The sequence below is a fragment of the Esox lucius genome, chromosome 22 (assembly GCF_011004845.1).
Source record: "Esox lucius isolate fEsoLuc1 chromosome 22, fEsoLuc1.pri, whole genome shotgun sequence".
NCBI lineage: Eukaryota > Metazoa > Chordata > Actinopteri > Esociformes > Esocidae > Esox > Esox lucius.
In genome coordinates this window covers 22,535,141-22,552,286 of record NC_047590.1, presented here as the reverse complement: position 1 = coordinate 22,552,286, position 17,146 = coordinate 22,535,141, and the positions used below count along the sequence as shown (strand labels likewise).

General features: G+C 39.9%; 1 protein-coding gene across 1 annotated transcript in view; it reads left to right on the top strand.

The window, feature by feature from the left end:
* Positions 1 to 17,146, top strand: part of LOC105007766 (zinc finger protein 385B) — a 66,190-nt gene that overhangs the window by 13,422 nt on the left and 35,622 nt on the right. The window contains exon 2 of the mRNA XM_013132719.3: positions 3,824 to 3,966. Within this exon, the coding sequence (XP_012988173.1) occupies positions 3,824 to 3,966 (143 nt within the window). The remainder of the gene's footprint in view (positions 1 to 3,823; positions 3,967 to 17,146) is intronic.

Here is a 17,146-nt window from a genome sequence, read left to right as displayed (position 1 = left end):
CACGAAGACACAGCATTTTATGTTACCAACAGCCAATGCAGTGTTTACACTAGCATACAGGTCATCCGCTGTCTTGGTACCTAGCTAGCTATTGTAAACAAACAGTATCCGTTTATACAGCACTCCAAACTTTATGCCTAAACATCCTTTAGGAATAGACTACCCACCCTCAAAAGGCCTATCGTGTTGTGTAATCTTTCTACTGGCACAAATATCCTTTCTTGCTCAAACAGAAGAACTACCAGACAACCACAATGAATCGGTTCAAACACACAGGCAAAGAGGGACAGTTTGGATTGATGGGTTGGTTTTCCATTTTTAAATGAACCTCTTTATGTGCAGGTGTTAAGATGAGTTGCTATTCTAACTTTCAACTTTTTTTCCGGATAAACAAAAACTTTGCTGCTATAACCTTCAGCATCTACTTTATAGTAAGTGAACAATAAAACTCTTTACGTTATATTACGACTGTTTCTGGTAGATTTTCGAAGTACGCATCTGTGCATGCTTTTTGGGTCAGGATAGACAAAAACGTAACTGGCTACAACATTCAGTAGCTACGTTATAGTAAGCCTAAACTAAAACTGTTTACAGTACTGTAGGGGATTCCACGATTCTCTCGTCTTTTCACTTTATTAAAAAGTTAGTTAGGGTTAACCTTAACCCTTTATTGATAATTGTTGTTTCAATGTCATTCACTAATGAAAGAGAAACACATGTTTTTGGGCCATGAAATGAAATAGCTTTGTCAGGGAAAAGTTCATCTTCAGTCTCGCTAGAACTTTCTCAATTCTTATGACTATTCCTAGTAGGTTAGTAGATCTAGTAAGTCTATTACTGGCTAATAACCTGTTAAAACGGCGAGTGGCAAAAGCAATACAGTTCATAGACGCTATTTGTGATGGAGGTAAACTTAATAAGAAACGTTAGTCATTTTAACACAGTGCTTAATGGTGTCTAGCCACTGGCTAAACAAGTAGTGCCGTGGCGTAGTGGTTAAAGACAGTGCCTCCCATGTGGGAGACTTGAGTTTGAATCCAGCAAGGGCAATGATGATTGTTAATTTTAATTGGGGGCAGCTGAACTAGGCTTTCCTGGTTCCTTTTCTGGTTCAATTATTATATTAATTGCACAGCATAATATTACAGCTGGTTTTCAGCTTCAGTTCCACTTTAAGGGATTATACTAGGCAATCAAGTAAATTATGAAAACACTTACAAAATACTCAGCCTTTCTTTTTCTATGAATAACAACAAGTCCTGTGTCAGTGTAACCACCACTAGTCTAGGCTACCGCAGTTTCAGTGGACCACGCTCAAGAAAGACTGATGATGGACAATGTGTCATCCTTCTCATTCACCTTGGTGTTTCTGCTGAAAATTGCATAAGTTGGCAATTTGGATATTTCACATAATTTCTTTCATAATTCAATTACTGTCTTATTCTCGTGTGGTGTTCTGTGTCCTAAGTGGCTAATAGATCTGAACATACTGTATTAATAAAAAATTCCAAGCCACAGACCTCGATAATAAATTCCCAAAGGCATTGGTTTCAGTCAGCAAATATCAAATCAGTTGCAGTTAGCCTGTATGTAAAAACAGCTTATGTTATAAAATATAGATTGCTAACTTAGTAATTAGCTTCCAGCCTAGTCAAAAGAAGCAGTAATCTAATTCCAATAGCCACTGTTTGTTTAAAAAAAATGAATAGAATGAACTTCCTGGCCCTCTGTGATAAAGCTGTTGTGGGTGCCAAATGCAATTAGTGAATACATTTTCAATCAGTATTTGACTATTTCACCAGGACATTGGCAAAATAAAGGAGTTGACAATGTTAGATTATCCCATTCCAAGCTTCCACCATATCCCATCTCTCATAGCCTACATGCTATTCATGTTTTGTTCAATATCACCATGTAAGATCACTTCCAAAAATAAATTATTCAAATCCTGATGATCTATTCTTTAGCAAAATGTATATTCAGTTAGCTAGCTAACAATACATAGTTAATTCCTTGGTTGAAGGAGGGACTATGCCGGTGGAGGAAGAACAAACCTACTAGAGTTGGAGGAAACATTTTGACATGTTCTACATTGATTATTGTATCTGCTCACAGGAACATTGCTGAAAGACATTCAATTGTTTTATATATTAAGGACAACCGCAACTACACACAAATTGACTGCGCCATCGGTTTGCAAAATGAACGAAAACATGAATACATTCATTTGTCAGATCTCACTTGTCCTTCAGTACACATTCTGATGCAACAGAATGTATGGTTAAGCATGCAAAGTCCATTCCCTTCTCTCAAACATGATACAAAATGACTAAGGGTCCCCTAGGGTAAAATGCCGCTTCAAAAAATGTATTAATAGATTAAGCTTGATGTTATTTTGAGTTAGATGCCAAATTGTTTCCGAATTTGACATTGAAGAGGTACAAACTATTTGCCCACTGGCAACTATAGTTTCTGCATATGGGAAAAAAAACTGGGGAAAATTAATTTAGAACATGTTCATAAAGGACTATATTAACATGACAATATGAATTAAATCTTTGGGACAAATTTGGGCACAAATGGGTTAATGGACTCAAGACAGGGTGGTTTATAGATCTTAGATTCTCAGTTAGTCACCGTCAAAGTAGCCTCTCATTTGTGCAGTCTCCAGCCATGTAAATTGACATTAACATTGCATGAAATTAATTTAGAAAAGGACACATTTTCTCCAGACCCTATAAGCATGTGTGCTAGTTAGGAAGCTCCTCTATGTCACCCTGCAAATTCGATGCATTATTGTAAATATTGCTCATTGTTTAATTTGGGATTGTATTAATTGTTTACTGGGTGCAGAATTACCATGCTGTCTCAGCATAGGTGCATTCTGGTCCATTGGTGCAGGGTACTGTACGTCATGATTTATTGTAGGGATCCATGTGCTCAGTAGTGGAGCTAAAAACTCTGCAGTAGGGAATGTGTGTGTGCGTGCGTCTGTGTGTGCTACAGCTGCATAATTAATCACATTTATGTTGTAATTGCAATATTGACATTTACATTTTTGGTTTTTGATGCCGATAGTAACTCCAAATGACATTTTGGTACTTCTGAGCCCATAAGCTTCTTAAATATCCATTACTCATGATGAATACTCCTTTTATAAAATAAAAAGGGGGGGGGGGGGGTCTATACAAATGTAATGTAGTGTCTATACAAATGTATATACAATTTTGCTATTGTATATGTATGCTTTGAACAAAAAATTACTCATGCACATGGGTCTGAGTCATGTCTGTGTGTGCCTGTTAAAAACACAATAAAGGCCTTTAGCATGCTGACTAACCACACATATTTGCTCTTCTCTCATCTCTTCTCCTTTCCTCTCTTATATACCCTCTCATCTCTTCTCCTTGTTTCACCCCTCCTCCACGGCCTCTGGTTCTCTCCCCTTCATTGACTTCTCATATCTTCATCCCACCAACCCCCACGCTCTTCCAGGCTTCCAAGATCCAGTTAGCCAGCCTACCTGCCAGGGTTCTACACCATATGTCCCCCCCTGCAACACCCTACTGAGACGCAAGTGCTCCAATGCCTCGTTGAAAACATGATAAATTTCTCCCCCACCCATCGTCACTGCCATCCCTCTCCATCGTTAATCCACACAGCGTTGTCCGTAGGAATTAATGACGTGTAGGCAAGCGCGTGCTGCAAGAGTACGGGATAATTTCTCTGGCCTCTTTCTCCCCTCTTTATCTCATTGTCTTTGTTTACTGGCACTGACTTGTGTTTTTAGTCTTTATCGCTTTGTCACTCTTTCTCTCTCCAGGTACTTCCTGCCACAGCAACTCTCTCCCGGCCCTGGTGCGGACCCCTACGCTTATGATGCAGTCCAGTCTGGATATGAAGTCCTTCATGTCTTTTCCGGTGGACACCTCGTCAGCAGTGGGACTTTTCCCCAACTTCAACACAGTGAGTCTCCTATCAAATGTTTCCATCAGAACCAATCTAAACTCCTCTGGTCTGAACAGATAATGGATTCTAAAGGACTTTGCCCGTAACTATTGAAACATTAAATATCTTATACTACAAATGTTTCTTTTTATCAAATAATAACTATAAGGCAGGACTAACTACGAAGTATAGATTCTACCCTTCGTTAAGGGTATTTGGGTACATAATGGTTTCACTATTTAGAAATAACACATTTTATACAATCTGCCTATTTCAGGGCAAAAGCATTGTCAGTATTCAGACACGTTCACTTTCTCCACATTTAGTTGTGTTATAAAAAAACATCTGCCATCAATCTACACACAAAAACACAGAACGACAAAGTGAAAATATTTTTTTATTTTTATTTTTGCCAGTGTATTGAAAAAAGAAAAAAAAAGAAATATCTCATGTACATAAGTATTCAGTGCCTTTGGCTGCTATCACAGCTTTGAGGCTTGACGGGTATTCCTCTATCGGATTTGCACACTAAGATTTGTACAGTTTCTCCAATTTTTTCTTGTATATCTTCTCAACCTCTGTCAGATTGGATGGGGAGTGACAGTGAACTGTAATCTTCAGGTCTTCCCACATATGTCCACTGGGGGTTGTTAATCCGTTCTTCTTTCCCTCAATTCTGACTAGTCTCTCAGTCCTTCTATTGAAAAGCATCCCCATTGTATGATGCTCCCACTATCATTCTTTACTGTAAGGAGTCAGGTGATGACCAATACCCATTTGGGCTAATAGAAAAGACCACATTTGGGCTAATAGTTCATATTTTTCCTCAAATGGCATGTGATATGCCTTGTACTCGGATTCGGCTTACGTCTAGCCACTCAACCATAATAGCCTGATTGATGGAGTTCCGCAGAGATGGTTGTCCTACAGGCAGATTCGACCATTTTAGCAGAGAACCTATAAAGCTAAGTTGGAAACCTCCTGACCAAGGCCATTTTGTGCCTTTCTATGTCATGTCCCAGCAATTGAATTTGCTACAGGTGGACTTGACTCCAATCAAGTTAAATTGTCATCTCAAGGATGATCAAAGGACACAAGATGTATCTGAACACTATTTGGAATAAATATTCCAGTTTTTCAATAAATTGGCACAAATGTCTAAAAAAGTGTTTTTGATTTTTCATTAGGGGATATTGTGTGTAGACTGATAGCATAACACAACAAAATGTGGAGAATGCATAGAGGTATGCATAATTCCAGAAGGCAGAGTATATTAGCAGATAAAGATTATCTCATAACATGTAGCTTTCAGTCAGCCACGTTAGAAGACACAGAAAATATACCTGGCTGAGAACAACAGAGGGCATGTACTGTATGGCTTTGATACAGAAAAAGAGAGATGTCCAGGGGTTTAAGTAAATACTAGGTTTCTCATTATCACATGCTGCTTTTACACTTGTGCTGGCAAGCCGCTTAATAACAAGCAGAAAGGCAGATGACACGTTCATGACATTAATTATCATACTGAGAATTGCTGCGATGAGGCATGGGCCTATGCACAGTGGCAAGAAAGACATAATAGGTATATGAAATAACACAAACAGCCATACAAAATACAGTATAATAATACATATTATAAATTAACTGACAAAAACATACAATACATTGTATTTCTTTGTGGCATCTCTTATGTCATGCTTGGAATGTCAGGTTAGGCGCTCATGTGGTGCTCCCTGCCCACTGCTGGCATCTCTGACAGTGCTCCCAGACTGACTGTCATGGCCTGATATGACAGGGCCTTTTAGAGCAGTTCGTGGAAGCCTCGCGCCAGGGGCCTGCGCTGCCTGTCAGCATCTCTCTATATCAGACAGCTTAGTGTTCCCAGCTGAGCATGGTTTTGGACTCTAAATCATGGTTTAGGACACTCAGTAAGACAATAGTAAGACTGGTTTGTTTCATCTTAACATTATTAAGATGGGTAAGAATTACTGGTTAAGAAGATATCATACAACTAGTTTAAACAAACTATTATAACCCATATTGATTGTTTTGTCCAAAAAATGAAATTCCTAATTCTACCATTGCCCTTTTACGGATTGTAAGAGTTAGTTCTTTATTCTTTTGATGCCAAAAGTTAATATTTAAAATAAAGATTCTGATAAAAAACACAAAACAACACCATTCAGACATTAAAATACGTCATATTCATGGATTGCACTTCTGTCAAACATTTGCCATGGTCATTGCCATGGTCACTAACGTGATAGCCATATTGATTATCAGAAGTTGAATGGGGGCTAAAGACCCTTTAGACCCAACCGAATTTTAGAAGGCTGCGGATTACAGAGAAAGAATTAGATTTACAAAAGTACTTTGTTTGAAGGAGGACATACTCTTCATTAATTTCAGAACACATTTGGTTAACATGGAATAGCACCATTCATTTTTTCTTCTATTGTGCAGTAGTGTCTGCCCATCAAAAACCATTAAAACTGAAAACAATAATATAATTATAGAATTGTAAATATTACTGAATTACTCACTCATACATATATATTTTGACACATTTTCAGAAAATCTTTCCACAAATCGATAGAACAAATCTATCCAAAAGTGGCCAGAGGACATTATTCAGAAATTATTCCTAACCCCACACAATGAAAGCAATTGAATTGGCAACAACTGTTGTGTTAGCAAAGGAGGTTTCAACACATTTCCCATTTTTTACATAAGGTTGTTCTGCCTGTATTTTCATAGGTTGTCATTTCCTGAGCTGTTGACAAACATAGAAAGTATATTACCTGTCTGTAATTCCAGCAGCACACCGACATGTTATCAATAGACCATTTTATACTCTTAATACAGAAACCAGGGCCAGTCAAGGAATCACCACATTTGTATCCCCCACTCAAACATTAGATCTGAGGAAAGGGAAAGCACTGTTATAAACAGGTCCAAAGCACTCTTGCCACTGTTGCTTTAAACCCTGGCTGTGTTGTGCAGGGAGGATTGTTAGGAGTTGGGACAAGTGGTGTATTCTCCCTCTTTGTCTTCTTTGTACCATCCCTCATCCTTTCCTTTTTACTAATCCAATCCCTGCTTCATTCCATTTAACTCATCTTCCTCTTTCTCTCCACTCTCATTTCCCTCTCTCTGTACACTCTACTCATGTTCCACTCCTCCCTCCTCTTTCTCTTTGTTTCACCTATCCATCCCTCCAATCATCTCTGACTCCTCTTCATTTCTGTCTTCTATTGCTGGGCCCTAACTCTCCACCATGACTTTCCTCCTTTTCACTAACTTAAAGGAACAAGTAATAGACAGGGAATATGATGAAAATAGGATACATGTGGTCAGGATAATAGTCTCTCTCTGTTTCTTTCCGTCTCTCTCTCATACATACACACACACACACACACATACAGTGGGGAGAACAAATGTTTGATACACTGCCGAGTTTGCAGGTTTTCCTACTTACAAAGTATGTAGAGGTCTGTAATTTTTATCATAGGTACACTTCAACTGTAAGAGCCGGAATTCTTACAGGTTGGTAGGTGATCAAATACTTATGTCATGCAATAAAATGCAAATTAATTATTAAAAAAATCATACAACGTGATTTTCTGGATTTTTTTGATTCCGTCTCTCACAGTTGAAGTCTACCTATGAAAGAAATTACAGACCTCTACATGCTTTGTAAGTAGGAAAATTGGCAAAATCAGCAGTGTATCAAATACTTGTTCTCCCCACTGTATATTGTCCAAATTATGAACTCATGTTTAATATGTTATACCATATTCCAAGTGCACAATGACTACATGAAGCTTGTGACTTGTTGGATGCACTTGTTTTCTGATTATGTTGGGCATAATTGCAAAGAATGGTTTGTCATTTTATAGTCACTTGTATTTTAAATAAGAGTATGATGTTTCTATGTGCATGTTACCATGATCACAGATAACCAAGAATGTATCAGAAGTAATAATGAGTGGGGAATTAACAACAAGAAAGAACACTAACCTGTCCTATATTATCATGGTAAAAGGTTAACATGGCTTAGATGTTTGGTATTTGTGCTTCTGTAACTTTTTCACTTGTCATTATTCACGATTCATTTAGGATTCCCCATGGATTTGCCATGCATTTCTCATGAAAACAGCAAGCAGGGAATTATAATTAGCAGGAATTTCTTGTTTCCAGAGAAGGAGAATAAGCAGTATAGCGATGTGCTCTATATCTCATGCTCTCCTAACAGTCATTTTGTGTGTGTGCATTTGTGTGTGTGCGTGTGTGGGTGTGTGCGTTTCTAACAAACAGGCACTAGGATTCCTCCCATAAAATGTTAATGTTTAGACACACCAGGCTGTATCATACAAATGTGTTTGCTCCGAACAAACGAAAGTGTTTGATATTCTCCAATTATGATCTTAGTAATCTTCTGGGGAAGCAAAGTGTCAGTGTGCACTTGTGTGATTACTTGTGCATGGCTTGGCACACTGGAAATTATTTCTACATGATTGCATCATTGCCTCGGAGCTGGCTTGTGCCCTCCATTTTCTGTAATCAATACTTATTTGAAAGCAAACAATAATCATGTTCCAATATGAACCCTGTTGCCTTCATAGTGCACTGCCCTTGATCAGAGCCTTTTGGACTCTGGTCAGAAATAATGCACTAAATTGGTAATAAGGTGTTATTTGAGGCATAGACAAAGGGAACCAGGAAGACAGACAGGATAAAAAAGGCTTGGATGAAACAATTTACAGATATGATTTTGTTTTGTGAAAGGGTTAGGTAAGAAAAGCTGTCTTCATATGGTGTGGATGGACTAAAAACAAGTACACTGTAAACCCAAATGAGTAAGCAGAACAAAAAAAAACTAAGGTAATAAAAATATTTTAAGTTCATTTTTAAAGTGAGAGGTTTTCAGAACGTACAACTTTAGGACTAGTTAAATATTTATATTTTCTTTGCATACTACTTAAACTATTAAGAAAGCATATGCAAATATTTTCAACCAAATTTGGTTTGACTGCATTTCTTATGAACAGAGACATGGATTAAACTCATTAATTTGTAATCCTTTGTCAAGCATCATTTGCCAAATTAGTTCCTTGACAAATGTTATGAATGTTTAACTTTTAATTCATTACATATCTGATAAGGCCATATTTTGTAGTATTGCTTTGCATAGTACATTGACCAGAAAGTCATGGTTGCAAAATTCTTAAAACGTTCCCAAACCTTGATTTCCAAACAAACACAGCTTGTTTTGGGATATCTGTATAATCTGGGAACTTTACCAAAGTTTTGAAGCCCTTCCTGCCTCCAAAGGGATGGGTAATTCCTATTGGAATCCAGTTTAAGTTTTATCAGCAAGATATACTTATTATTTAATTGGAACAATCAATTCCAATAAAAAAAACTGAATGATTTGCTTACTATAGTAAAATATGTGTTTTTAATCTTTGAGTAGCTAAGATTAGAGGCACAGAGTAGAATCCTGCCTCTAAACAATAACATGACTTATTGCCTCCTCATCTTCCCTTACCGAACAAGACTGGTAGAGTACTAGCTAGGCCAGGGTGGTTTTGGATAGTACTGCGATTGTACTGCAATTGTTGAAAGTGAGTATAAGGAGATTAGAATTCATTGTAAATTGACAGACTGATAGCTACAAGCAAAACATTAGTGACCAGATTCAATAGGGTGAAATACGGTACAGTCTGATTCAATAGGGTGAAATACGGGATAGTCAGATTCAATAGGGTGAAATACGAGACAGTCAGACTAAATTTCCTTAATGGTTGTTACAGTTTGGGAATTGCGCGCAGGGTAGGGATGGTTTGTCCATGACAATGTGTTCATTTTGAACAAATCTTTTTGGTGAATCGTGATTCAAGATTCATCTCAGTAGGATCTTCCGATCTTCGAATCTCGTTTGCCGGAAGGAACGATGAACGAAATGAATGGTGATCCATGGCTCTTTCGGATCTGCGATTCTCGTTCACCGGAAGGAACAATGAACCAAAAGAACAATGATCAACAGATCTTCAAATCTCATTAACTGGAAGGAATGATGAACAAAATGAACGATGATCCAAGGATATTTCAATCATGAACGTAATGAAAGATGATCCACGGATCATCAAATCTAGTTCATAGGAAGGAACGATGAACAAAATGAACAACAATCGATGGATCTTTCTCAGGATCACCTGAGAATGCGAAAGACTAATGAAGAAATATGTCTTTCAATCTTTCTGATCTCCAGGTATCTCATTTATTATCATCTTTAATGTTCCAATGTAAGAAACATTAGCTACAATAAATATTAGGACAATAGACTGTCAACTGATTATATTGTGTAGGCCTACATAAGGCTAAATTGGCTAAATTGTTTACCAATTTATGTAATGTTCTAGCTAAGTATTTGACCCGAGTAGCAGCCCTAACATTTAAAGTTAGCGTGCTACTTTCAGCCTATGTTGAGTTTTCATCAGTTGTGCATAATAAAGCATTTCAGTGTTGTACAACATTACATTATAACACTCCCTCCCTCACACACACCTGCACACACAGTCCATCACACACTTACTCTCTCACCCACACTCACACATAAATTTGACTGTTTTGGAATACCTGGTCGAAAGTATTCTCGGTTGTAGTATTCTCTATTGGAGTTTAAGTAAATGTTCTTACTACACTATTAATGTGTATGTGTCCTTTACACCTATATTCTGAGTCTCTCAAAATATTCAGTGGTTGGAATTAGGTTAATGCTCCTGCTACTTTCTGATTATGTTTCTGGCTACATTTAAAATCAACACATATTGATCACAAAACATCGGATCTGAGACCGTATATTTTGGACACTCGGGTTAAGAGAGGGGCGGAGCTGTCAACCGATCACCATCTGGTTGTGAGTTGGGTCAGGGGGTGGGGGAAGTAGTGCGGGTGAACTGGGAACGTCTGGAGGAGGCCCCTGTCCGAAAGATCTTCAACTCACACCTCCGGCGGAGCTTTTCTGCCATCCCTGTGGAGGTTGGGGGCATTGAACCTGAGTGGTCCATGTTCAAAGCCTCCATTGCCAAAGCTGCGGCGAGGAGCTGTGGTCTAAAGGTCTTAGGTGCATCAAGGGGCGGTAACCCTTGAACACCCTGGTGGACACCGGTGGTCAGGGAAGCCATCCGACTGAAGAAGGAGACCTTCTGGGATATGTTATCCTCTGCGACCTCTGCTGTGAAAGAGGCAAAACAGCGGGTGTGGGAGGAGTTTGGGGAAGCCATGGAGAAGGACTTTCGGACCGGCACCAAGGTGTTTCTGGAAAACCGTCCACCACCTCAGGAGGGGGAAACGGGGAACTATCCAAGCTGTGTACAGTAAGGATGGAACACTGTTGACCTCAACTGAGGAGGAAATTGGGCGATGGAAGGAACACTTTGAGGAACTCCTAAATCCCACTAACACACCCTCTATAGTGGAGGCAGAGCCGGAGGCTGATGGGGAAGCATCATCAATCTCCATGGCAGAAGTCACTGAGGTAGTCAAACAACTCCACAGTGGCAAAGCTCCGGGGATTGATGAGATCCATCCAGAAATTATTATTATTATTATAACCTTTATTTAACCAGAAAGATAACTCGTCCTGGCCAAGACAGGCAGCAGCACAATTAACAAGGTTGCAGACATAAAAACATATAACATCAACATATAACAAATTATGGCAATAATAAATAGTGAATTTCAAGGTCATAAAATATCGTAGTTTCATTAATGTTTATCACAAGCAATAGACAACAGCAAGGATCATCTGAATAGTCAGTCATAACATCTACAGCCGGTTTGTGTAGCCTGCATGTCATTTAAAAGTAATTTAAAACCAACTAACGAAACCGGCGCTTGAAGTTTCAGGACATTTTGCAGCTGATTCCAAGCACAGGGGGCTGCATACTTAAACGCCCCTTTTCCCAATTCAGTCCGGACGTGAGGGACAGATAAAATTATTAGATCCTCAGAACGAAGACAATATCTTCCGGTACCTTTCTTTGTGATGTAAGATTGAAGGTATGGGGGAAGCAGACCAAGAATAGCTTTATAAATGAAAATGTACCAATGATTAAGCCTACGGGTGGACAATGCAGACCAACCAACCCGATCATACAAAGAACAGTGATGAGTAAGTGCTCTAAAGTTTGTGATAAACCTCAGAGCTCCGTGATAAACAGTATCCAGCAATTTCAAGCCCTGTATAGGACGCATGCATGTATATAACATCGCCATAGTCCAGCACTGACATGAACGTAGCAGCAACAAGCCTCTTTTTATCCTCAAAGGAAAAATATGACTTGTTTCTAAAATAAAAACCCAGTCTCAGCTTCAGTTTTTTCACCAACTGCTGAATGTGAGGTTTAAAAGAGAGTGAATCATCGATTAGGATACCAAGATACTTGTATTGAGATACAAACTCAATCTCGGAGCCCTGAGAAGTGGTGATAGGTAAAAGATTCTGTGACTTTGATTTTGCACTGGAAAACAACATAAGTTTTGTTCTTTCGTCATTCAAAACAAGTTTTAAATTGAACAAGGTACGTTGTACAGTATCAAAAGCAAGTTGTAGCTGACAGAGAGCTTGGTTGGGAGTTTGTGCAGAGCAGTATATCACAGTATCATCGGCATAGAAATGAAACTTTGCATTGGAGACATTTTGATCAAGAATGTTGATGTATAATATAAATAGGAGTGGTCCCAGCACTGACCCCTGGGGCACACCCTTGGATATACTAAGAGGGCTGGAAGTGAGACCATCTGCCTGTACGCACTGAGATCTACCTGATAGATAGCTTTCAAACCAGCAAACTGTATGTTCTGACAACCCGACTCTGAGAAGTCTTTGTTTTAATATTGCGTGATCCACAGTATTTTGCTGTGTATTTTACGAAAACCTGATTGAAAATTAGACAGAATATTGTTGGTAGTTAAGAATTCTTTAAGTTGTTCATTCACCAGAGTTTCAATAACCTTGGCCAGGACAGACAGTTTTGAGATGGGTCTGTAATTGTTTAAATCTGTCGGGTCTCCCCCTTTTAACAGAGGAAGAACAAATGCAGATTTCCAAATAATTGGAATTTCATTGGTTTCCAGAGATAGATTAAAAAGATAAGTCAAAGGCTGTGCAATAAAATCAGATGCTAACTGTAGAAAATAAGGCTCCAAGTTATCAGGACCAGCCGATTTTCTAGTGTCTAAAAGAGTAAGGGCTTTATGCACTTCTGAGACTAAAAATGGATTAAAACTAAAATAATTACTGACTCTAGTATGACCCTGAGTATGGCCTTTAGGATGATTCTGTTGCGAGATGTTGAGGGAATCGAATAAGGAACCAGAGGAAATAAAATGCTCATTAAAACATAAAGCATTTCAGCCTTATCAGATAATTCACGGGAGTCCTTAAGAATACATGGTGGCAGCTGGATGCCAGTTTTATTTCCAGCCAAGGATTTGATCGTCTTCCAAAATTTTAAAGGATTATTAAAATTGTTTGAAGTTTCCGTTAAAAAGTGGTCTGCTTTAGCCTTTCTAATAGCCACTGTGCACATATTGCGTAGTCGCCTAAAGAGCAGCCAATCAGAATCCAGGCTTGTTTTCCTGGCTTTTGCCCAGGCCTTATTACGCTTGTGAAGAGAGCTGGCTAGATCTACAGTGAACCATGCATTGTTTCGGCCTTTTACTCTATACTTTCTGAGAGGAGCGTGCTTGTCAACAATTTCTTTAAAACCATTATAGAAAAAATTCCAAGCATTTTCAACATCAGCAATAAGATACATTTTATCCCAGTCAAAATAAAACAGGTCATAAAAAAAACCTTGTTCCGTAAAATGTTTCGTGTCACGCTTAATAATGATGCGTGGCTTAGTTTTGGGAATTTTTGTGTTTCTGACTGTGGCAACAACACAGTGGTCACTAATATCGTTTGCAAAAACAGAAGCTACTGAGTATTTATATGGAACATTAGTTAGGATAAGATCAATTAAAGATGATTTTTCTGGAAATTTCAGATTAGGTCTAGTGGGACTATCGACAAGCTGAAAGAGATTTAACGAGTCACAGTAAGCTTTAAAATCATCAGATACTGGATGTAACCAGTTCCAATTTAGATCACCAATGACTACAATTTCATTCAGGTTCAGTCCTGATAAAAGCTGCATTAGCGAAGGCAGAGCATTCCTCACAGCTGAGGGTGTCCTATAGCAACTAACTACCGTAATGTGGAGAGTCCTAGAGACCTCAAGATCAATGGCTAAAAATTCGAATTGCTTACTCACCGATTTAGAGAGAAGCACATTTGCACGAAACTTACTTTTGATATATACTGCAACAACCTTCTGGGACGATCAGTCCTATATACATTATAACCATCAATACTGATATCCTCATTTGGAACAGATTTGCTTAACCAAGTTTCTGATAAAACAATTACATCAGCATCAGTTGAGTGTGCCCAAATACGAATCATATCCATCTTTGTTATCAAACAACGAACATTCAAGTGAATAAAACCGAGACCAGCCCTAGATTTAAAGTCAGCAGGGGTATTAAAACTTATAACAGATTCTGGGCCTGGATTGGGTTGCACATTTCCAGAAATCAACAGCAATAGAACAATTAAACACCTCAGCTTAAGTGATTTAAATGATTGATTAGAGGGTTTGTTCTTAGAACTTGTTTTTAGTACAAAGCTACAAAGGCAGTTTTCAGAAATAGTAAAATTGTCTTGTAAGACTGATCAGATGGGCCAAGTCTGCAGCATCAGAGAAAAAGAACAGAGGCAGGGGCATTGATTTAGTGTCCGACACACAGACAGATGTGCACGTTCCCCAGCGTATTGTGAGTGTATTTGAGAGACCTGCACGGGAGTAGTTGGTTCTGTGAAGGCTTCCACACATTCCGCTCAAGGTTAGTAAAAACAATACAAAAAAGGGCAGCACCATTGCACGTTCCGTTCCTAGCTGATGCCTTAGAAATCCAGTCCAGTTTTCGACCTCCTGAGACAGATGACGTTACAACACGTCACATGTAAACAGGAAATCAACCCAATAAAGCAATGGTGTGAATAAAGTGATTATATATCAGGACCAGCAGAGATTTAAAACCATAAAAATGCAGTTTCAAGCACAAGTCACAAAGGCAAGAAAAAAAAAGCACTTCCCTATCTTGTGAAAAGTTTAGACTCGTAAGACTCAAACGGCATGTCAGGGATTTGTCTCCGTTGAACAGGATCCAGGTTCCACACTGACAGGATGGTCCTTGTCATCCAAAATGGCAAGGGAGTAAGTTTCACCTCAGTTAAATGTTGAAAGCTTTGGGTGTGGAGGGGATGTCTTGGATGACACGTCTCTTCAACATTGCGTGGGAGTCGGGGGAAAGTGCCTAAGGAGTGGCGGACCGGGGTGGTGGTTCCCCTGTTCAAAAAGGGGGACCAGAGGGTGTGTGCCAATTATAGGGGTATCACACTTCTCAGCCTCCCTGGGAAAGTCTACTCAAAGGTACTGGAAAGGAGGGTTCGGCAGATAGTCGAACCTCAGATTGAAGAGGAACAATGCGGATTCCGTCCTGGTCGCGGAACAACCGACCAGCTCTTTACTCTTGCAAGGATCCTGGAGGGGGCCTGGGAATATGCCCATCCTGTCTACATGTGTTTTGTGGATCTGGAGAAGGCGTATGACCGGGTCCCCCGGGAGATACTGTGGGAGGTGCTGTGGGAGTATGGGTTGAGGTGGTCCCTTCTGAGGGCTTTCCAATCCCTGTATGTCCAAAGTGAGAGCTGTGTTCGGGTTCTCGGTAGTAAGTCGGACATGTTCCAGGTGGGGGTTGGCCTCCGCCAGGGCTGCGCTTTGTCACCAATCCTGTTTGTAACTTTTATGGACAGGATATCGAGGCGTAGTCGGGGTGGGGAGGGGTTGCAGTTCAGTGGGCTGGGGATCTCATCGCTGCTTTTTGCGGATTATGTGGTCCTGATGGCATCAACGGTCTGTGACCTTCAGCACTCACTAGACCGGTTCGCAGCCGAGTGCGAAGCGGTTGGGATGAGGATTAGCACCTCTAAATCTGAGGCCATGGTTCTCAGCAGGAAACCGATGGAGTGCTTCCTCCGGGTAGGGAATGAGGCGTTACCCCAAGTAAAGGAGTTCAAGTATCTCAGGGTCTTGTTCGCGAGTGAGGGGACAATGGAGCGGGAGATTGGCCGGAGAATCGGAGCAGCGGGGGCGGTATTGCATTCGCTTTCCCGCACTGTTGTGACGAAAAGAGAGCTGAGCCGGAAGGCAAAGCTCTCGATATACCGGTCAATTTTCCTTCCTACCCTCAACTATGGTCATGAAGGCTGGGTCATGACCGAAAGAACAAGATCACGAGTACAAGCGGCTGAAATGGGTTTTCTCAGAAGGGTGGCTGGCTTCTCCCTTAGGGATAGGTTGAGGAGCTCAGCCATCCGTGAGGAACTCGGAGTAGAGGTGCTGCTCCTTTGCATTGAAAGGAGCCAGCTGAGGTGGTTCGGGCATCTGGTAAGGATGCCCCCAGGACGTCTCCCTAGGGAGGTGTTCCAGGCACATCCAGCTGGGAGGAGACCTCGGGGTAGGCCCAGGACAAGGTGGAGAGATTATATTTCGACAATGGCCTGGGAACGCCTTGGGATCCCCCAGTCAGGGCTGGCAAATGTGGCTCGGGAAAGGGAAGTTTGGGGTCCCCTGCTGGAGCTGCTGCCCCCGCGACCCGATACCAGATAAGCGGATGAAGATGAGATGAGACATATTAATCATTTAATTATTGTCGACAAAGAGCTAAAATGTTTGTTTTCAACCTCCAAACAGGTGTTCAATGATTGTTAAATAAATTATTGACTGCTAAATGATTGTACCCTAATTGAAGTAGCTTTTTGTAGAATTATGATTTTGCATACCATTGCATGAATGGCTTCCTGACACAATTTATTATTATATTTATAATTAACAAACAAATGACTAATTATTTTAAACTAGTTGCTATGAATAATAAATCCATTAGATTAGGTCACAGCTGCCATCACAATTCTGATACCAATGTGGCAAACAGTAGGGCAAAGAACTGAATCTGAGTCGCTGGCACAACCTATTTGTTTGGAATTGAACTATACCATCAAATGGTAAAGCCTAACCCTCTG